We start from the raw sequence: 23,061 nt of genomic DNA, 5'->3' as shown, positions 1-23,061 counted from the left end.
ATCAATCTTATCTATCGTATATGATATATAATTAAATTTAAATGATATTAACATAGATATATAGTATACTTTTAATATGAATATTTATTAAATGAGGTTATTTTATGATTATTTGCATATTTGTGTAACAAAATTTTACACCAATGATTTTTTTTTAATGTGGAATGTTTAGTGGTTTCAATAATTTATAATCATTTTAAAAAAAACAATGTAGATTTCAAAATTAAAATATTAACTTTTCAATATATGTTCAATGCAGATATCAAAATATAAATATGTATTTTTATATGATGTAGAGTTTAATTTAAACGATATGAAATATATATAAACATAAACACCTATTAAAATAAAATTATTTATTTATATGCTGTTAAATGTTTTTGTATCTTATTATAGAAAAAAAATTTAAACATTGATCACAAAAGTATATGTGAGAGTTTTAACAGTTTTAGTAATTTATACTCGTTTAAAAAAAATTCAAAATACAACATATACAAAAAAAAATCTAAAACTTTATTATATGATTAATGTAATTATGTAATTTATTTTAATAATATATAATTAAACAAATACGATAGAAAGTATAGAGATTGTTAGCAATTATTTATTATATAAAATCATTAATTGTCATATATATCTTAATCACATTAGGTAATTCCGTAGGTTTTATTTAAGGAAAGAATATATAATAATTTCAATTTGATAAATGAATGGTCTATAATGGACATACTACATAATATAACATTCTCTGACAATTTAATTTCAGACTAACAAAATTATCAATTAATTCTCAAGCTGCCACGTAAACAAAATTAGCATTCTAATTACGTGACAACTCAGTATGCTATTTTTTTAGTTAGTACAAACTACATGTTATAATTTTTTAAATGTTTCTCTATTAATATATATAGAGGATTAAGTGAAATAAACATAAGAAATGCTTTTAAACTTTTTATATATGCATGCCCTTAAGCTACGTTACAAAAAAAATTGATGTCCTAGGCCAATGTTTATTTTTTCCTCATGTGAGCACAGCTCAGCATAGACATATGGATGTGGTTATTGATGTATCTACCTTGTTAAAATATAAATACTTTAAGCTTTTTTTTGGCAACATAGATAACAGTTAAAAAAAATAGTGCTGTTCGGAAACATGGATAGCAGTAAGTTAGGAAAAAAAAATAATGGGCTTATGCTATTAAAAAAATTGGAAGTCCATTACATTATATTAAAAAGTAATGGATTTATGTTACTTGATATACATATTCAAATCAAAATAATAATTTAAAATTGATTTATATCAAAAATTCATTCAAAAATATACATATATTAAAATTTTGATTTTTACAAACATATTTTCCAATAACCATTATAAAAAAGTTTTCAATATATATAAGTAAAATACAATACAAAACTCAATTTCAAGCACCAACTTAAATTATAGTTTTTATATTTTACATTGAAATTGAAAAATATAATATATGTGATTATTTATATGATTGTACGTATAAAATATTATTAATTATAAAAAAAAACCTATTTGATGGTAAGTATAAAATACGATTAATTATATGATAACACATATTTTTGTAACCTATGATGACACATATAAGATATATAATAGTGATTAGGGGTGGGAGTTCGAGTCATTTCGGGTCTATTTGGGAGTTCGTGTTCGGTTCAGATCTTTGAGGATTCGGTTAGGATTTGGATAACCAATTTAAATTGATTTGGTTTAAATATTTGGATAGAGAATTAATAATTATTTAAGTATTTTTGGAGTTTTGAGTACATTTTAACTATTTTAGATATTTAAGTTTGATTATTTTTATATATTTTCAAGTATTTAAACGAACTTAAAAGTATCATATATATTTTGGATGTTTTTATATATATTAAATCTAAAAATAATTAATATATATATAAATCTATTTTAGATATCCAAAATACTTCGGTTCAGATCGTATTAAGTTTGAGTTCTTCAAATACCAAAATTCTGAATAATTCAGATATTTAATCAATTTCGGTTCGTATTTGGTACTACTTATTCGGATTGGGATTGATTCAGTTCTTCGAATTCGAGTTTTTTGCCCAACCCTAAATAGTGACATAAAAAACAAATAGCATCATGTTATTTTAAAAAATACATCCGCGCGGGCACGGGGGTCAATATCTAGTTATAACCTTAAAATATTTTACCCTCTTATTTTAGTTTATTTAGATCAGGTGTGATTGTGGACTAAAAAAATATGGTTAAGAAAGCATAGATCATGTGAATAATTGTCTATAAATTATAAATGTGAATAAAATATTGTGGAACAAAGAGAAGTGATGCATATGGTTGCAATAAAAGAAAAATAAACATGTTGTGATGGATTCTAAGACTAAAATTAATTGTAACAAATTTGTGACATATCAGAGACAAATGTGTTATTTTAATCACAAATTTGTAGATAGTTCCTCACAATATTGTAACTGGTTCAGTTCAAAAAAAAAAAAATATATATTGTAACTGGTTATGTCGTAATTAATTTTGGTTGCGACTAGTGACATAAATGTGATAAAAATAAGATGACGTAATAGCCGTGACATAATTGTGAAACAGTTTGACGTTGAAATTCTAACGAATTTATGACTGAATATTAAGTCTCAGTTTATGACATAGAAAGACTATATTTTAGTGACTAACTAGTACAAACCGATGAGAAAAAAAATTGTTACTAGATGTGAGTTTAAAATGTAGCAAATATTTCTAATTGTATTTAAAACTGTAAACTAATTCAGTTATTATAAAACTGTAAACTGTAAACTAATTGCATTTTAATCTTTTTTTTTTGTCTCTTGCTTACTAATCTAGCATTCAGTTTTTCAATGCATTTTATCTTCATCATCTCCTCTTGTCTTGTTTACATTTGTTTTCACGTTCTGTCGTTTGATTTGTCTTAGTTTTGGCTTGTGTAATAACTTAACCCTGCTCATTCTTCTTTCATTCTTTATTGATTGATATTTTTATCTCGCTTAGCTCTGTGTTGCCACTAATTTGCTCGAATCATTTTTCATCATCTGCTTCGTATTCTTTTCATATTCATTAACTATTGTCTCCAATCTCTTTAAATCCTACAAATCCTACATGTTCTTTTGTTTATTAAATCACATATTAAATATTGTTGAAACTGTTTATTTATTCTAATAAATCTTTACAATTATAACTAAGATGATATGGATAAAAGATTGATTATAATTTAGTTGAAATTAAAGTCTAAAGTAGAAGTTATTAAACTTGCAATCCTTCTTTTTGTCATCCAAGATAGCTTTAGTCAAATCAATTATATTGATTTAGAAAACCCATAAGCTATTTCAATCTCAAACAACCAAAAAACAAGCGCATTTGTTATTGATGTTGCGGCAGATTTCCTTTGCTATAAACATAATTGCTTGTCACAACTGTTAATAAACCCAAATGTGTTTACAAAAGCTACCTATATAAGAGTTTCATACTCATTTCTCTTTCTCTAGTCATCTCTTATGTTAGTAGCTATCATAATACAATCATCAAACAAAGGACATATCTCTTGGTTCCATATAGAATATGCAAAATAACTGTTTTCTGCAGTCTCCATGATCACTGAGTATTATAAATATCAAACTCTGTCTATGGTCTATTTATATGTTGAGGAAATGCCTCGAAATGTAGCTTCCAAATAATGATTTCCAGGTCAACACATTGCATGTTAAACTCCACAATGGGATCAGCAGATCTGCAGATACCGCTGCATGTCGAGTCGAACGCATCTACACATATGTTCCCTGCTTGTGCCTTTCATTCACAATCTGCAATTCTCTCAAGAACCAGAATCAATGTTAAATGAGATAAAAGTTTTAGAGTCACAATAGACTTTGTATAGCCAAGCCCAATAAACCAAGCACCCAACGTAACATCCCCACTTGCCTATTTGTGCAAAAAATGACTTGATCATTATATAGTAGCACCGAGAAGTTAGATGGAGAATGAGGTATGAATGCAAAGTAGATAAAACAGTTAAAATCTTACTGATTATGGGAAATATAAGAAATCAATTATCTTGAAATGGCGTATAACTGTCCAATAGCGTGACAGAAGTACTTGTTCCTGTTCTCACCAAACTTCCAATTCTAAATGTATATATAAATCTATTAGAGTTATTGCCAGCGCTCTGTTGCGATATTTGTTAGCTAAAATAATTCATCCAACATAATAGGAAAAAGAAACCAACGAAATTGTAAAGCTAACCATCAGCTGAGATGCTTTTAATGTCCTAACACATTGCAAACTTAGTGATTTCACTGTCAAAAGCAACAAACTAAGCAATCATATACATCCGAGACATTTATTTACAAACGGTTCCTAGCACTGAAAAAGCATATTATTATGTTACGGATGATAAGTTTTATGCATAAATACAGTTTAGAATTTTTTTCAACTGAACATTTGTGCCTACTGAATTACCTTACAACACCCACTGCATTGTGATTTTGGCATGTTAAAGCTGAGAATCAACATTGGAGCTTGCGTTAGCATTTGGAACATGAAATATAGCACCATCAATTTCCAGTGTTAATTCCATTGACAATAACTGTGAAAAAAGAACTCTGCTAGTAAGGTAATCGTGATTAGTAATTCTTTACATCTTAGTGTCGTACAACTTCAAAACGATAGACACTTACATTCGACGGCTCTCAAAGATGGACCGAAAACCATCTAATGATATGCTTACCTCGTCATATAAGTAATCCATGTCACTTCCCTCCCACGGGTAACGTTGCTGGTGCAGATCAATTCCCTCCACTTCTTCCTCATCATTAGGATGCTCTGCAATATACCATCTGTAAGGTTCAAATTTATGTCGCTAGAATTATCAGAGAAAGAAATATAAAGTACCCTCCAAATCTTCAGGAGCATCGACATTTTCTTTATTCAATGATCTTCATTCAACCTAACAACCATCAAAATAAAAAGAATGTGAGGCACATAATCTTCAAAATCCAAGTTTAATGAATGGAAAAAAAAACTCAGGAAGACAGAAAATGTCAAACACTCACTGGCTTCTTCTTCTTTTACTTCTTGGCTCCCGTGAATGAACTGTCAAAGCCATCATTATTTGCAGGAAAAAAGATTAAACAAAGCAACTGATGAAAAGAAACAAATATGTTTCACAGCACATAAACTCTTCTTGAACAATCAGGCACCAGATAGTATGTCTCCCGTGTGACTCAGCTGAGTCCTCAATGGCATCCTGAACGACAAATGTCTTTTTCTTCTTCTTGGTTAGATCAAAGGGTGCAAGCCAAGGATGACCAAAGAAAATTAAAACCACACAATCATGATTTATCTGGCAAAATAAAAGAACCGATGATGAATTTATTAAAGATGGGGAGATGTAGAGACTAAAGAAGAAAAACTGATTCACGAAACTCAAAGAGTCAATCTGTGTTTTTTGGATGAGTCATGAACCGATGATTAAAAATTGAAAACCCTAAACTTCCATTGAAGAGAACGCTTACAGACCAAAGAGGTTTATTGAGTTTTTTTTTTAACGAATCCCATTTCAAAACGTGAGTTATAAAGTATTTATTAAATCATTAGATAAAATAAATAAATGTGGGTCCCACAGAAAAAACCGAAGAAGCAAAGGTTTCCGGCCTTCATAAATATATATTTGTTTCAGCCATCAATGTACGAAGAATCCTTTAGCTCAGTGGTATAAATGTTGTTGTTTATATCTCAAACCTGGGTTCGAGTCACGGACATGACACTTTTTTCACACTTTTTAAAAGTGGGACCCACATATCGCTGACGTGTCGCATCAGGAGTGATGCAACTGCCCTATTATAATGTAGATTCAAAAAAATCAATTATTACCAAAAAAATTGCATATAGATCTGTAAAATCTTCGTAATTAGTCTTGAATCTTAGATAGTCACATTTTTATAATAAAATATTGCATGTCTATTTTAGAGTCTTTTGTGGTTAAATAGCTATAAACCACACATTGTAGAAATGTAGATCTACGATTAGCCACAAAGCAATTGTGTGAATATGTACATACAATGTAATTTGTGGTTATTCGAATATACTAAAACTTCGGACTGGTTACAAAACAGTTGTAAAAATGATAGTCCAGCATTAGCTATAATATCATTATTATTATTGTCGAAAAGACACACTATAATATTATTCCAGAATCATTTTATAAATGTAAACTAGTTTAGAACCCGTGCTAAACACGGATCATGTTTCATTTTTTATTTATAAAAGTAATATCAAAATAGTAATTAAAAAAATTGAGATAATAATATTGTGTTAATTTGGCTTTTTATGATGCTTATTTGAGTTCTGCAAAAATTAATTATATTCTAATACTCATGCTTGGTTAATACCCAAAATAATTTTTATATTATAACTCTAATAATATAGTAAAAAGTCAATTTGCTGTGTATACCATCATGTGAGGTAGTATTAACTAAATACCCTCACGCACCTTAAATCTCATTTTTCTGTAGCATTTTTGTTGTATTCTTTCCATAATGTCCTTTCCTCTACGATCTCATCAGATTTGGCCACATAAATTATAGCTTCTTATTCATTTTATAGGTTTGCCAGCACATTGATTTAAACCAAAAAAATTTATATTTTTAATAGTTTTTTCTTTTTCTCCTTATCCTATTTTCATTATCGTCAATGTTTACCGTCTCTTTCTTTTGCCTCCTCAACTCTTCATCAACAATCAACATGTTTTTAGTTGTTCCTCTCTCTGTCTACTTATTGATAATTCTTCTCTAGTGACCATTTTCTTATTTGAGAACCACAAAATTATGGTGAGAGTGAATCTTTGGGATGCTAGAAGGTGGCAGCGAAAGTTTGAGTCTAAGCAGGTTTGCTTCTGATCTTTCTTTAGTTACATGTTTGCTTCTGATCCTTCCGTGTTCTTTCAGATGGTGAGAGTGAATCTTGAGATTCAAAAGAAGAGGAACACATAAGTAAAGACAATCGTGAAGGTTGCATAGTATATATTCTAATATATTTTAGAAGATACATGTAATGTTAGCAGATAACAATATTCTTATAATGTATATGTCAACAAAGTAAACTTCAAGATAAATTAATTTCAATGGTGTAATGGTATTTAAAAGGGTTATTAACGAATAATAAATATCTTAGAGCATACACATAATTATTTCGTGTATAACATATACCTTAGAAGATACAAGTAATGTTAGTAGATATCAATATTCTTATAATGTATATGTTACCAAAGTAAACTGCAAGATAGATTAATTTCGATGGTGTAATGGTATTTAAAAGGGTTATTAACGAATAATAAACGGGGGATTTGCTAAATATGACTCACAACTTGATTTTAAACACAAACCTATACCCAAACTTGAATCAAATGCAAAACTAACCTAAAAGTCTTGTGAAATTTCAGTCAGCCCCTTGTGACCAAACAAAAAAACAGAAGTCATTTTTACGAATATAGCCCCATTAAGTCGTCTGAGTCGTCTGAGATTCTAGAAGTCTTCTAGACGACTTCAAAGTAAGTCTTCTGGTGTAGCTGATCTTAAAAATAATTTATAAATGTTTTAAAAAATATTTTGATAAGCGAAAAATTAAAATCATGTAATTATAAACAGTTTTAAGTGATATAAATTAAAATATAACAAAATTGAATTGTTTTCAACATAGATGAGTGTAGGTAGTGAATTATGGTATTCTTTGGTCTAGGCTTTGGCAACATATGTTGTAATATTGTATGTATTCTTAGGGTTAGATTTTGGAAAAGTTGAATGTTTTTTTGAAAAATTAAAATTTTACCTATAAGTGTTTATTTTTGTGTATAGTAAACACTTTTGAAGTTTAATTTGATTTTATGAAGTGTTTAGTTAGTTAATTAAGTTTAGGGGTTATGTTTAGGGTCTAGACGACTTCCATAGAAGTTGTCTGGTGAATAATTTTAGATGGACGACTTACAGGGACCGAATCCTTTATTTTACCAATGTACTTTTAAACCTAACCGGATCATTTACCGGACATATAAATACCATTTTTTCACTTTTTCACAACTTTCCAAAACCCTAGCACCGTTTCTCTCCAGAGGTGATTTCGAAGGCGATTATTTTCTCACATTTCTCACCACCGGTAATCTCGCGTATTCCGTCGTTCTCACCGCCGGTAATATCTCCCCTTACGACGAATCTTGTTTCTCCTTCATGGCGTAGAGTTTTTAGTAGTTTAAACTGACCATCCGCTTCCTTTGTTTCAGATCTGAAACTGCGTCTCGTTGAACTCCGCCGCCGGTAAGTTCTCTTGTCTTAAGGCGTTTAGCCGCCGTAAAACCCTAAAAATTGTATTCTCCATAGTGTAAGACTTCGTAGAAGACTTCCTGGAAGTCTTCCAGAGTGTAAGACTGCGTAGAAGACTTCTTGGAAGTCTTCCAGACGACCTAAGTCGTCGTTGGAAGTCGTCCAGAGTGTAAGACTTTGTAGAAGACTTCCTGGAAGTCGTCTCAGTAGTCTTCTCACTAAAATTTACATGCAAGTCTTCCAGTATTTGTATTTAGAATAATGCGCTTGTTATGTGTTTGAGATGCTTGTTTTTTATTGTTTTGCAGGCCGGAAAATGGATTTACCATCACTCCCGTAGCAGATGTATACATTAGGGGAAGAGCCCCCTGCACTGAAGAGCATTTCTTAACACATTGATGACTCGAAGCTATTTACTGCACTAAGGCGAGCTCTAAACGCTGACAAATATGAGGAGCTGAAGGAGTCAAAGTTGGGAGTGTTCATCAAGTTCAAGGAGCTGAATTTTGGCTGGGCTTTAAGGCTGGTTCATTATATGCTCAGTTTCCAGCTTAACATCAAGAAGAAGTTTGAGCTCTGGAGTCTCGTTGGTCCACAACCGGTGAGGTTTTCACTGTTGGAGTTTGAACACCTCACTGGTCTGAACTGCGATTACATCGAGGACCTGGAAAATCCAAGGGTTGAGGTTACGAAGGAGATGGCTGCTTTCTGGGAGATGATGGGTGTTGATGTCGATGATGGGCCAACTACTGAGCACATAAAAGCAGCATTTGGGAGATGCGAGGAGTGGTCTCGGGAAGATCGCATGCGGCTCGGTTACCTTGCCATCTTCACTGGATTCATTGAAGGGAGAAAGTACTCAACCGCTACATGGGCTAGTCTTGCAAGGCTAGTGATGGATTTAGAAAGATTTGAGAATTATCCTTGGGGGAGAGTGGCGTTTAAGGTGCTGATGGAGTCTGTGAAGGGTGTAAATTTGGATTCAAATTCATACACTGTTGATGGGTTTGTCCAAGTTCTCCAGGTGTGGGCGTACTTTGCTCTGCCAGAATTTGGTGCTAATTTCGGGCATCCCCTACCAGACAGACCGTCTCCACTGTTGTTGGCTTACAATGGTGGCAGAGAACGCATATTTTTTAAAGAGGCCATTAGCAAACAGGTATTTAAACTTCACTCCCTAAGACTTCACAGAAGACTTTAAAGTAAGTCGTCTGGTAAGTCTTCCAGAGAAAACCTCGCCGAAGACTTAAATTTATGTCGTCTGGGCGACTTTACTTTAAGTCTTCTGCGAAGTCTTATCTGGAAGACTTACCAGACGACTTACTTTGAAGTCTTCTGTGAAGTCTTTTCTGGATGATTTCAGTCTTTGTTATCTGAGTTGATATCTTTTATTTTTGCAGACTAGCGTGATCAACTTCGTCCACAAGGACTATGCTGAGATGTTTCCACGATGGGACTTTGATGTGGAGGACCCGGCCGCGGAGAATATAATTAAAGTAATGTTTAATGCGAAAGCTAATTGGAAGTGGACCATGGATTGCTGGGAAGTCACCGGTACTAACCCGAGAGTGAAGAAGGAAGTGAGTGCAGCGGAGATAGAGAGTGGTGTGAAGGAAGAAAGTGCAAGACCTCGGAAGAAAGCTCGTAAAGAGGCTTTTGTTGAGGCTAGTAAAGTGCCTTCTGCAGGGTTTTCAAAGTCAGATGCTTCTACGTCTGTTGGTGGGATGACCAAGGAGCAGATTGAAAAAAGCTTCAAGGACATAGCTGATGTCATGAGGGATGGGTTTGGGATGTGCCTGAAGGAGATCAAGTTGCTGGGGGATAGGATAGAAGCTGTGGAGAAGAAGGTGGGAATCACCAAAAAAGGGACTGCATCTAATGAACTTCAAATCACAACTTCAAATCCGGAAAAGCGTGGGCACGAACCAGGGGTTAGTACCAAAACCTCTCCCAAAATCACAGAGAAGAGAATGACTAGGCAAAGTGTTAGGTCTAAGGAATGATGTGCTTTGTTTCTTGTGTATGCTTGGACGAATCATTGAATGTCGGAACATGTGTGTTTGTTTCTAGTGTGCTTTGATCATTGCTTATGTATGGATATTTTTTGATGTGTGATTTGGATATTTGGTTAATATTTTATAAACACATTTTGTACATCGAAATTGCAGAGTGAAAGTGTGAATGGGGCGAAAGCAGGAAAAAATGACGCCCAGGAACCGAGTTCCTCGAAAGACCTGAGTCTTGTTATAGCAAATGAGCCCGAGGAGAAACCTCCAGAACAGAGTGGTGAACCTAGCCTTCTCGTATTGGACAAAGAAGTACCCACTGATTCATATTTACAGAAGGGGGAAACTAGAAGGCAAATAAGGAGGAATGCTGCTATGGTACATGTCCATGGAAAGAGTGAGCGAGCAAGGAAACTTGCTGCCTCACAGCAAACTCCTTTTAAGGGAAACAACACTGTCAAAGTGATCATTCCAAACAAAAGGGTTGGCCAAGGCTATGATCCTTTTGCACCCTTTGACAAGAAGATGTCGAAGCTGCTCACTGACTAGGTGAAACTTGATCCGTATGTGAGAATGTCCCATAATAGCTTCCTTTATTATACAAAAATATCCTCCTTATCTACATTTTGTGTTTCCAGTTATTTTAAAACACCTATGGCCAAAAAACCACGTAGATGTCCCAGTCGGTTTTATTTCACCCTCCGAACCCCCTTAAAATGGTTGAACGACGGTGTAAGTCTACTGCTATGTCTTCTAGTTTCCCCCTTACCAGTAGTTATGTCTTCTCTAGAAGACTTAACAGACGACTTACCAATTAGTCTTCTGTTAAGTCTTATAGAAAAGACTTAACAGAAGACTCTAGAAGACTTAACAATATCTCTTACTTGTATTGTTTTATATGCAGCATATGGATGCTTTTATTAATGTACTGAGGCAACGGTACCAAGATAATCCACATCATTTCAGGAGCGAGAGACTGTGCTTTCTTGATCATGTATTTTCTCGTCAGTGGTCCCACCATTACCCGGAATTTAAGAGCGACGAGGGTGACATCAACGGCTTAGGAAGAAGACTCCCTGGTGGGGCGTGGAATTATCACGTAGGCATTGTACCATCATTTTGCCAATCTATGAAGGTTTGGGGGTTGGATGTGGATGATATTTATGCGCCAGTGAACTTCAGGAACGAGCATTGGATTGCTATTTGGATATCGATCCCTAAGAGGCACATAGTCGTCTGGGACAGCATTTTAACACATATTAGTGCTGCAGACCTCGATGTGCTCATGGAGCCTTTTGTCAACATGGTCCCTTATCTGTTCGTTGAGTGCGCTGGCTCCGACGAAGAACGTGTCAAGCACACACTGGAGCCATACACATATGAGAGAGTTACCGTTGGAGTACCTTAGTGCCGAGCTGGTGATTGTGGCGTGTTCGCTGGAAGTACATCGAATGTCATGCTCTTGGGATGTCATTTCCTCCAGCGCTTTGTAACAAGAACTTGAAGGCTATAAGGGAGAAGATGGCGTTGGATATATTTAAGGAGACTCCTGAATGCCATGCAAAAGAGAACGAAGACAATGATGAGAACCTTGCAACTTATGACCAGCAAGGTTAATGATGTTTTATTTGTACTTGAACTTGTGGGATGAAATGTCTTTTGTATGACAGATTAGGAAGGTGATGTTGTTGTAACAGGGTCAGGATAGGATGTAGTTTTTTGTAACCTATCCTCGTACCAAACTATCATTTCGTAGGAAATTAGTTTGGTAGTGTTGTAACCTTTCGGATAATCTAATTTAATGGTCTAATCTAATGGTGGAGTTGTTGTCTTTTTAAGTTGCAATTAAGTTCATAACACAGATTCATAACACAAAGTCATAACAGAAGCCGATTCATAACACAAAGTCATAACAGAAGCAAATAAATAACAATACAGAGAAGTTCATAACACAAAGTCAAAACCGATACGCAGATAGATAGTATTCTGGACGACTAATCAGAAGGTCGTCCAGGAGTTAAGTCTCCTGGACGACTTACTAGAAGGTCGTCCAGAAGTTAAGTCATTTAGACGACTAATCAGAAGGTCGTCCAGAAGTTAAGTCTTTTGGACGACTTACGAGAAGGTAGTCCACGTCAGTTCTTACAATGTGGAAGCATATGGCCAGTTTCTTTGCTGACTGAGTACCTATAAACCCTGTGTTGCTTCCGGGGCGTTCGTCCTCTCATCCTAGATAGCTCCAACCAAGATTGCCATCTTGATTTCTTCTATCTTCCCGGACCACGCTTTACTTCCGGAGGAAAGCATGTGCGTGCCTCAACTTGTTGTCCAACACAAGGATAGATATTCTCTGAGTATCCTTCAAACAAAGTATCTTTTGAGTAGACCGGGCATACAAGTGTGGAGATATGCAAACCAGCATATGATCCAGTTGTTATAGCATGAGAACAAGGTATCTTCTCGACACCATAGACACCACAATCACACTTTCGATGTTCTAAATCAACAACACGGTCCTTTTTGCCACCTTCCAAAAAGAATCGCCATCCATCAATTTGTTGGACAGACATTGTATCCGCTATCTCTGATCGAATAGTAAGTATTCAACCCCCCGACTATGTTGAGTTGTGAGACTCAAAGCATTTTCTCTCCTTTTCCAAAACCACCTTGATAGCTTATCCCTTATGAATTCCAACAGGAAATGAATCGGAAATCCTCTAGCTCGCTTCAGTGCGGAATTAATAGATTCAGCGATGTTGCTAGTTTTTATGTTGTACCGGTCTCCATGACAATGAACCCTTGACCATAGGGTCACGTCGGCATTATCCAAGTAGGTTGCAAGTTCCGGGTTTGCACTCCTTATCTCATCCATGTACCGGTCAAAATCGTAAAGTGTATGAGCAAAAGCAGCACCTTTCACCAAGTACAAGAGATGCTTCCCTTTATACTTTTTGACAATGTTCTGTTGAAGGTGATAATAACATATTCCTCGGGTAGCCCACGGAAACAACTTATCACATGCATTCTTAATGCCCGTGTGCCGGTCAGAGACTATCACCAGAGGATACTCATCAGATACACAACTCGCCAATTTTTTGAAAAACCACTCCCGAGATTCATCATTTTCACCATCAACGATCGCAAAAGCCAATGGAAATATCTGAAAATTACCATCTTGTGCGGTGCGGCTGCAATTAACATAACACCTTCATACTTTCCACTTAGGTGAGTCCCATCCACCACAATGACCGGTCTCTGATACTGAAAACCTCGGATTGAAGCTCCAAAGGAGAGAAATAGATACTTAAATCTATTCAGAGAATCAAGTTCTAGACCAGTGATAGAACCCGGATTTGCTAAGGAGATTTGCTCCAAATATGAAGGCAGTCGCTCATACCCATCTTCCGCTGATCCTCTCACCAATTCTTGCTCATATAACAATGCTTTGTATGAAGTGGTGTAATCAAGTGTCATGCCAAACATGTTCTTCATTGCATCTTTGATATGCTGCGGATTCAACCCATCAATTATTCCAACACGATCTATGAAAAGCCTACCAACATACTTCGGAGTACAGTGTTTCCGCTGGGCGATTCTATCTCCCACAGAACATGTATGAGTTTCCACATACTTGGTTACCCAAAAAGTGTTTGTCCCATGTTTCACACTTGCTCTGATCTTCCATCCACAACCATTAACCCGACATGTTGCCACAAGGAGAGTTTTCGTTGACTTGTATATTCTGAAGGAGAACTTACGCCTCACCGCTGTCAACCGCAACTCTGAAACAAATGCATCCTTACTAGCAAACATCTGGTTGACATAGATCCTGCTACCATACGATCTTCCTCCTTCACTACCATATGTCCCTTTGAAATCTTCAAAACACATATCATCATCTTCTTCCTCATCTTCATCCTCATCTTTAACCTTCCCATACTCACTGTAATCCTCAGCATCATCAATCGCTTCAGCAACAACAAGGATATCAGCATCCTCGTCCCCATCATCCTCCTCCCCATCATGATTTTCATCTTCAGCCATATCGTCATCATCTTCATCCCCTTCATCACCTTTATTCCCTTCATAAGCTTCATCCCATTCATCATCCTCTTCCCCTTCCTCTGAAACAGCTCTCATCTTGCTAAGGCTTGATACACAAAGACATACTACATGCGTTTTAGCTATCTCGAGCAAGTTCTGAACTTGTCTATCACTTGTAACATGAATATGAGGGGTGTCTGAAGCCATCCGTTGCATCATTGCCTCTGGTAATGAGTACGCTAACTGCACAGACTCTGTGTTCATGTCCAGGTTATAATCTTTTTGAGCCATTGCAACATGTTCATCATGTGTCGAACCTTCACTCAAAAAGAACAGTCTCGCTCCTTTGAACTTATCAACCACAAAATTCCAACAGCCATCTTTCAACAATCATTCCCCATACACTGCATGTAACTGACGATCCATCTGAAAAAAACAAAACAAAACACATTAGCAAACATAGAACATGTATGAGTTAAAAGCACATTAGCTATAAACTTTAATTAACATTAATGTTGGTAACCTAATAAATATCACCAATTAAATTATAAATTTCATTCAGTAGTCCAAATATTCATTAATAAACATGAATTAACAAGAAAATGTTAAAAATTCTTTATAGTTTTAGAGAAAATGCAAGTTTATTAAACATTGACGCATAGGACATCCACAAAGGTCGTCTAGTAGACTTCCAGAGAAGTCGTCAATTTAGGTCATTTTTGCATTTAAAATTTTACAAAGGACGACTTTCATAGAAGTCGTCTCTACACCAGACTTCTTTGGAAGTCTTCCTTTGTAAATATTGGCATACTTTTGTTTTAAAAAAAATCTCGGGAAACCCAGGTTAGTTTTGCAATTGGAAAATAAAACTTAAATATTTAAGTCTTCTAGACGACTTACACGGAAGTGGTCCACCAGACGACTTACATGGAAGTCGTCCAAGATAACAAAGGTTTGACCAGAATCTCGGAATAAAATCCTCGACGACTTCTCTGTAAGTTATCTGGCGGACGACTTCCGTGTAAGTCGTCTAGAGTAAATTAAATATTTAAGTTTTATTTTCCAATTGCAAAACTAACCTGAGACGACTTCCATGTAAGTCGTCTCGTTATATTAAAATATTGAATTTTTGATTTTCTACTGGACGACTTCCAAGTAAGTCGTCAAGGGAAAGTCAAATTTCTGACACAATTCGGTCAATTGCAAAACTAACATGTTTATCCCAGACGACTTCCGTGGAAGTCGTCTTTGGGTTTCTCGAGATTTTTTTTTAAACAAACAAAAATGGACGACTTCAATATAAGTAGTCTCTAAAAATAGATTTAAAAGTCAATTGCAAAATTAACCTCTCCTTTGACCAGACGACTTCCAGGGAAGTCGTCGACGCGAAGAAGACTTACCCAGAAGTCTTCTTCGCGAACAGATCTGGATAAAAACTCGATTTCATACCTCAAATTAGTGAGATAACTTCCTTAGCACACCGAAGTCTTCTCCAAGCATACAGAAGCTCAAACGAAAGTGACCCACCAAGAATCGTGACCTTCAATGCATTTATGAACCATAAAAAAAATCTTGGGTTTTTTGGGATGAATATAGAGAGAAAGTAAAGAGATGTTGTTTAAGTTCATAAGAATTGAGAAAAGAGGAAGTATAAATCGATTTTAGGTGCATTGAGAGCTTCAAGTTGGTGGTTCATGGTGGTTGGTGTATTGATGGCAATGACAATCTTGTAAATACTTGAAGATGATGAGATTGAGAGAGTAAAAAGCCCATTTTCGAAAAGAAAAAAAAAATAATGGCATTTTCGTAAATTATTTGAACTTGAGGGGTGAATAGGGAAAATGAAAATTTCAAAAAAATCATAGGTTAGTTTTGTGGTTGACTTTGAGTTGTGTGTCACTTTTGCAAAAAGCCCATAATAAATATCTTAGAGGAATACACATAATTGTTTCGGCTAACTAATAGTGTATAACATATATCTTAGAAGATACAAGTAATGTTAGCAGATGACAATATTCTTGTAATGTATACATTAACAAATTAAAATGCAATATAGATTAATTTCAAAGGTGTAATCCCCTATATATTAATTGAGAAGCATTTGAAAAGTTAGAACCTTAATTTTGTATTAATTAAAAAAAACCTCAAATCTTAGGTGACACTCTAAATGCCTTCTAAATTCTATTTCAAAGAATTCTAGAGCATCTAATATAAAGTATAGTTTAATCTAATGGTGTCACATTATTCCATAATTATATAACACTAGAGAACATTATATTAACCTAAAATATATGAAGTGTGTATTCTTTCCTTAAATAAAAGCTACGGAATTACCTAATATGATTTACATATATACGGGAATTAATGATTATGAATAATAAAGATTTGATAACAATTTTTGCATTCTTATTCATTATTGTTTAAATTTATTTTATTAAAAAAAAACTTAAACAATCACATTAATTATATAATAAAAAAATTAGATTTTTTTTTATATGTTATATTTTGAATTTTTTAAAATGACTTTAAATTACAAAAATGAAGAAACCTTTATATGTTATATTTTTTTTAAACGACTTTAAAATACAAAAATGAGGACACCTTATATGTTATATTTTTCTGATATCCCCTATATATTAATTGAGAAGCATTTGAAAAATTAGAACCTTAATTTTGTATTAATTAAAAAAAACTTCAAATCCTAGGTGGCACTCTTAATGCCTTCTAAATTCTATTTCAAAGAATTCTAGAGCATCTAATATAAATTATAGTTTAATCTAATGGTGTCACATTATTCCAAAATTATATAACACTAGAGAACATTATATTAACCTAAAATATATGAAGTGTGTATTCTTTCCTTAAATAAAAGCTACGGAATTACCTAATATGATTTACATATATACGGGAATTAATGATTATGAATAATAAAGATTTGATAACAATTTTTGCATCCTTCTTCATTTTTGTTTAAATTTATTTTATTTAAAAAAACTTAAACAATCACATTAATCATATAATAAAAAAAATTAGATTTTTTTTATATGTTATATTTTGAATTTTTTAAAATGACTTTAAATTACAAAAATGAAGAAACCTTTATATGTTATATTTTTTTTAAACGACTTTAAAATACAAAAATGAGGACACCTTATATGTTATATTTTTCTGATATGTTAAAATTTTCTTATATGTTATATTTTGATTTTTTTTAAAACGACTTTAAATTACAAAAATGTAAGTTTTCCTTAAGTATACGACTAAAAACATTAAAATGACATGTATCAATTCGATGGTTGATTTGAAAGCTTTCAAAACCATATGGAAGATAAAAGTCAAAATAATTCAACTGTGAAAACAATACTGTTCACTTTTTTCAAGAATGTGTTCGCTGGAAAAAATAAGGTTTTTATGTCATAATTTGTTTAATGTCCACTAGAGAATATTATATTAACCTAAAATATAAGAAGTGTGTATTATTTCCTTAAATAAAAGCTACAAAATTACCTAATATGATTTACATATATATGACAATTAATGATTATGAATAATAAAGATTTGATAACAATTTTTGCATCCTTCTTCATTTTTGTTTAGTTTTATATTATTAAAAAAATAAACAATCACATTAACCATATAATAAAAAATTAGATTTTTTCTTATATGTTATATTTTGAATTTTTTAAAATGACTTTAAATTACAAAAAAAAAGAGGAAACCTTATCTGTTATTTTTTTAAAAAACGACTTTAAAATACAAAAATGAGGACACCTTATATGTTAAATTTTTCATATATGTTATATTTTGAATTTTTTAAAATAACTTTAAATTACAAAAATGTAAGTTTTCCTTAAGTATACGACTAAAAATATTAAAATGACATGTATCAGTTCAATGGTTGATTTGAAAACTTTCAAAACCATATGTAAGTTAAAAGTCAAAATAATTCAACTGTGAAAACAATACTATTCACTTTTTCAAAATTATGTTCGAGGAAAAAAATAAGGTTTTTATGTCATAATTTGTTTAATGTCCACTAGAGAACATTATATTAACCTAAAATATAAGAAGTGTGTATTCGTTCCCTAAATAAAAGCTACGAAATTACCTAATATGATTTACATATATATGGCAATTAATGATTATGAATAATAAAGATTTGATAACAATTTTTGCATCTTTCTTCATTTTGTTTAATTTTATATCATTAACAAAAGTAAACAATCACATTAACCATATAGTAAAAAATTAGATTTTTTCTTATATGTTATATTTTGAATTTTTTAAAATGACTTTAAATTACAAAAATGAGGAAACCTTATATGTTATTTTTTTTTAAAAACGACTTTAAAATACAAAAATGAGGACACCTTATATATTAGATTTTTCTTATATGTTAGATTTTTTCTTAGATGTTATATTTTGATTTTTTTAAAACGAATTTAAATTACAAAAATGTAAGTTTTTCTTAAGTATTCGACTAAAGACATTAAAATGACATGTACCAATTTGATGGTTGATTTGAAAGCTTTCAAAACTATATGGAAGATAAAAGTCAAAATAATTCAACTGTGAAAACAATACTGTTCATTTTTTTCAAGAATGTGTTCGATGGAAAAAAATAAGGTTTTTATGTCATAATTTTTTTAATGTTCCATCCGATCAACCCATGATGTATTAATTATAGTTTTGTTTCATTATTTTTAATAAAAATTGATCCGATCCATCGGAAAGTAATTATATAATAACAACAAAAAATATTTTATATATATAAATAAAATGATCACATATATAAAAAAAACTATCGATAATATATACAAATAAATTCACCCTGCGCAAGGCGCAGGTCTTATCCTAGTAGGTATTTAAAAGGGTTATTAACGAATAATAAATATCTTAGACGATACACGTAATGTTCTCAGTTAACTAATAATGTACAACATATATATTTTTTTTTTGTCAAAATGTACCACATATATCTTAGTAGTGTAATGTTAGTGGACAACAATACCGGTGTTGACAGATATTAAAGAGGTTACAGTGGGGATGGCGGCGAAGGTTGACGTTCTCCGGGTGGTTGTACGTAAACGTACGAATTGACAAAAAAAATTCTGAAACAGATCGGAGTGTTTGCACGAGATTAGGAGACAGTGTATTGAATTTCAAGCCGTCCTCATTCTTAACAATGATCCGAACAGAGTTTGTTGGGTTCAATTTAATCAACTTCACCAAAAAATTAAGTTGTGTGTTTTATCTTTGTTATTTGGTTAGTCTCCTTTTCGTTTTTTTTTTTCCGCCAAGAATTTATTTGATAAAAGGGCAAGGCCCATTGTCTTACAAAGCCCAGATTACACGGACCAACTAAACAAACAACAAATGGCATGGGCCCAATAAATGAGCCCTAGGCCCAAAGGTAGGTGATGTCGGCCGAAATCCTTCGCTTCGAACCGCATCATCACCTCCGCCTCGACCACCCCCGGAAAACCACCCACCGGTTCACCAAATCACACCGCAGGTTTTCCACTACACACCATCTTCACCACGACCGCCAACATCTCGCATGCGTCTAAATCGGAGAGAATCAATCGATACTTCTACAGGAAGGAGAATCACACCGCAGGTTAGTCTCCTTTTCGTTAGTCTTAATATTTTTTTATCTCTTGTTTTTTTTTTCTCTTTTTTCTCTTTCTTCTACAGGAAGAATCTGAGTATAGGATAGAATATCAATAGATATAGGGGTATTATTAGATTATGGAAAATTGAATAGTTCACAGGGTAGTTACCTAATTTAGGCTAAAACCGTGTATATGGAACCTAATATCTCTATAGTAAATATCTTTAAAATTGATTATAGAGAAATTACTTGTAATGACTCTAATTATACATGTAATGACTCTTGTATTTTTATAATTACTAGAATAACACATCTATCATGCAAAGTTACACAAACACCCCTGTCATTATCTTAATATGCACAAATTTGCCATTAGAATTATTAATAGAAATAGATTTTAGGATTATTTTCTAAAATATCAAAATCTCATTTTATTTTTTGGCCGAAGACGTCTCTCCATGGCAGACGAAGAACCCCACATGCTAACCCTAACTCTCCTTCATCTCCGCCACCTTTGTCTTTACCTTCTCCCTTATCTCTATTGGCGCGACCACCTTCACCTTCTCCTTCTATGGCGATTTTTAAACTGCACAATCATCACCGGATCGGAGATCTCTAGAATCCCTTTAATTCCTTCAGGATTAGTCACTGTCCGTCCAGCCCTCCTCTCTCATAAGCATTGTGTTTCTTTAATGTGGTAAGTAATGTTTTGATTGTGTTCTAACACTCTTTATTTGGAATCAGTTTGATGGCTTAAGTAGAACCAATGCTACCAAACATTCACGTGTATTATTAACTTTTGTTTCATTAATTCAATTCAAATTGTTTGCTGGTTCGTGATCTTCCTTCCTCGCTTTTGCAGGTTTGTGATCTTCCTTCCTCGCCTTGCAGAGTGATTTGTCTGACAGAGTCGCCAGAAAATCTATCCAGTGCTTCCAAAAGTTGTTTCTTCTGATCAGAGAGATGACATGGCGACTGTAGCTTGGGCTGAGCAACAAACAAAAACTTGAGAAAAACTTGTGTTCACGTCTTCTTAAACTACTCGTTTTAAAGTAAAAGTAAAAGTCTTTCTAAGCTTGTTTTTCCAAAGTGGTAATATTCATTTGCGCTGTTTTGAGTCTTGGTAAGGTGATCTGGAAGAAGAGAAGAAGATACTAGAGAAGGAGAAGAAACATGACAATATGATAAATACTCATATACTTCCTTTGACGATATGATCTCATCAGAAGATGTATTAGTATCAATTGATGATGTATTAGTATCAATTGGTCAAGATCAAGTTGTGTATAAGAGTAAAAAGACAATATATCGTCCTACTGTACAAACCCAAATCTTAGGATGTGGATAATACAAACACACGAATAAATTATGTAAGTTGATGTAATGATGCAACTTTTGCAACTTGTAATAAACATATTAGTGAGACACCAATTGAAACTTCATACCAACGCTCTGTTACATAGCAGGAATGTTCAGCTACCTATACTTGGACGGTAAACTTTGAAGATTCACCTACAAGTTATTAAACCAGACAACTTGATTAAGAAGAAAAGAGGGATGAAAGATATGATGACATTTACTAAAAAATTGTCTAATTCTGATCTTAATTAACCTAAAAATAAGCCAGATTTGAAATTAATGTAAACCGGATCGAAATTGAACATTAAATTAAACTCAGATTTCCGTCAATAAATCTGCCACAACATAAATTAAAAAGTCTGTCACCACATAAACAAAAAGTCTACCAACAATTTTAAGTCGGATATATAAATATGCCATTAAAAATAAGTCGAACATAAGAAAATAAGTGGGTACATAAGAAAATAAGTAGACCACAAAAATCTACCATTAACAAATCTGCTATCTAATTCGACAAACATATTCTAAAAAATCTGTTTTCTATTCAAATCGGACATTAACTCTACCTTGAAAACAAATCTGACGTCTAAGAAACTCTGACACTACTTTAGCGATAGATTTCTTTTTTTATACAGATTTTATAAACAGACTTATTACTCGATAGATTTATTTTCAAAAAAATAAATCTGTCGTCGATCAAATGTTAAAGGTACTTTTGTAATATTTTTTTTTGTTATAACTATAGGCAAGAGTAATTTCGACCAAAAAAATATTCTAATAATTTTCAAAAAATATGAGTCATTCTAGTAATAACACAATTAATTTGTGTCATTCTAGTAAACTTTCCTTGATTATATTGTGATATTATGGTTGAGAACCATGTATTACCTTATATGCATATACATGTTACTATTTTCGTTAGATCTTTATTTTTTTTTACATCCAATCTTTACTTTATGAATGCAATATAACATGGTATAGAAATACTTGATTGTTAGTCAATTGGAATCTCTGAATATAAGCAATTTCCTATATAATAGGGAGATAAAAAAAAAAACCTCAAATATTGTTATGTGTTTTGTTGGACCATTTCAAATTTAAATGACAACTTTTTAACACGAGATAAAAATAGAATTTTAAACTAATAGAATAGATAACTTTAACATTATCGTAAATGTTTTTAATATATGATTTACATTAAGTGTTATAAATATATTGTAACTCTATAATTTTATTGATTAGGTTTCTTATTCGACATTATTAATATATAATAAATTTTTTTATACATTCTACTTTGTTATTAAATATTAATATATTTTCGAGTTCGGTGTATAGTAAATTCATAATATGAAATAATCAAATAGAGAATCTCCCTCATTAAAAAAACATTTCTACAGTTTGCATATAATATTGCATTAATAAAAAAATATTTAGTTATATTATAGAGGATATTTGTTTAGGATAATTTATATTTCCATGTTGTGTTTATAAAAATACTTATCATTTATCATTTTAGCATAATGCAGGATTTTTTAAAGTAAATAAATTGTTTAGTTTAAGTAATTTAGCCTTATTATTTTAGTATATTTTATCAATATATGATATTTTTGAATGTTATGATATTAAGTTTTTTATCCTTTTTTGTTATTAACTTAAATTTTTATAAAACTTTGGTTTTTACAACATATTTTTTCTTGT

At 32.6% G+C, this 23,061-nt stretch overlaps 1 protein-coding gene and 1 long non-coding RNA gene across 2 annotated transcripts; one reads left to right on the top strand and one right to left on the bottom strand.

Annotated features, from left to right (window-relative positions):
- Nucleotides 1-3,145: 3,145 nt before the first annotated feature.
- On the bottom strand, nt 3,146-4,963 carry LOC125593201. Its single transcript, XR_007329146.1, has 2 exons — nt 4,919-4,963; nt 3,146-4,849 (listed from the first exon to the last, which is right to left on the bottom strand). It is a non-coding gene; the product is annotated as an uncharacterized LOC125593201 (long non-coding RNA).
- Nucleotides 4,840-10,494, top strand: LOC125593200. The gene is made up of 4 exons (XM_048769466.1): nt 4,840-8,209; nt 8,301-8,334; nt 8,649-9,499; nt 9,741-10,494. The coding sequence occupies exons 3-4, from the start codon at nt 8,876-8,878 to the stop codon at nt 10,341-10,343; spliced, it is 1,227 nt and encodes a 408-aa protein (XP_048625423.1). The 5' UTR covers nt 4,840-8,209; nt 8,301-8,334; nt 8,649-8,875; the 3' UTR covers nt 10,344-10,494.
- Nucleotides 10,495-23,061: the final 12,567 nt, after the last annotated feature.

Source organism: Brassica napus, chromosome C9 (genome assembly GCF_020379485.1).
Source record: "Brassica napus cultivar Da-Ae chromosome C9, Da-Ae, whole genome shotgun sequence".
NCBI classification, from domain to species: Eukaryota; Viridiplantae; Streptophyta; class Magnoliopsida; order Brassicales; family Brassicaceae; genus Brassica; species Brassica napus.
Note: the sequence above shows the minus strand (reverse complement) of the source record. Positions and strands in the feature narration are given on the sequence as shown.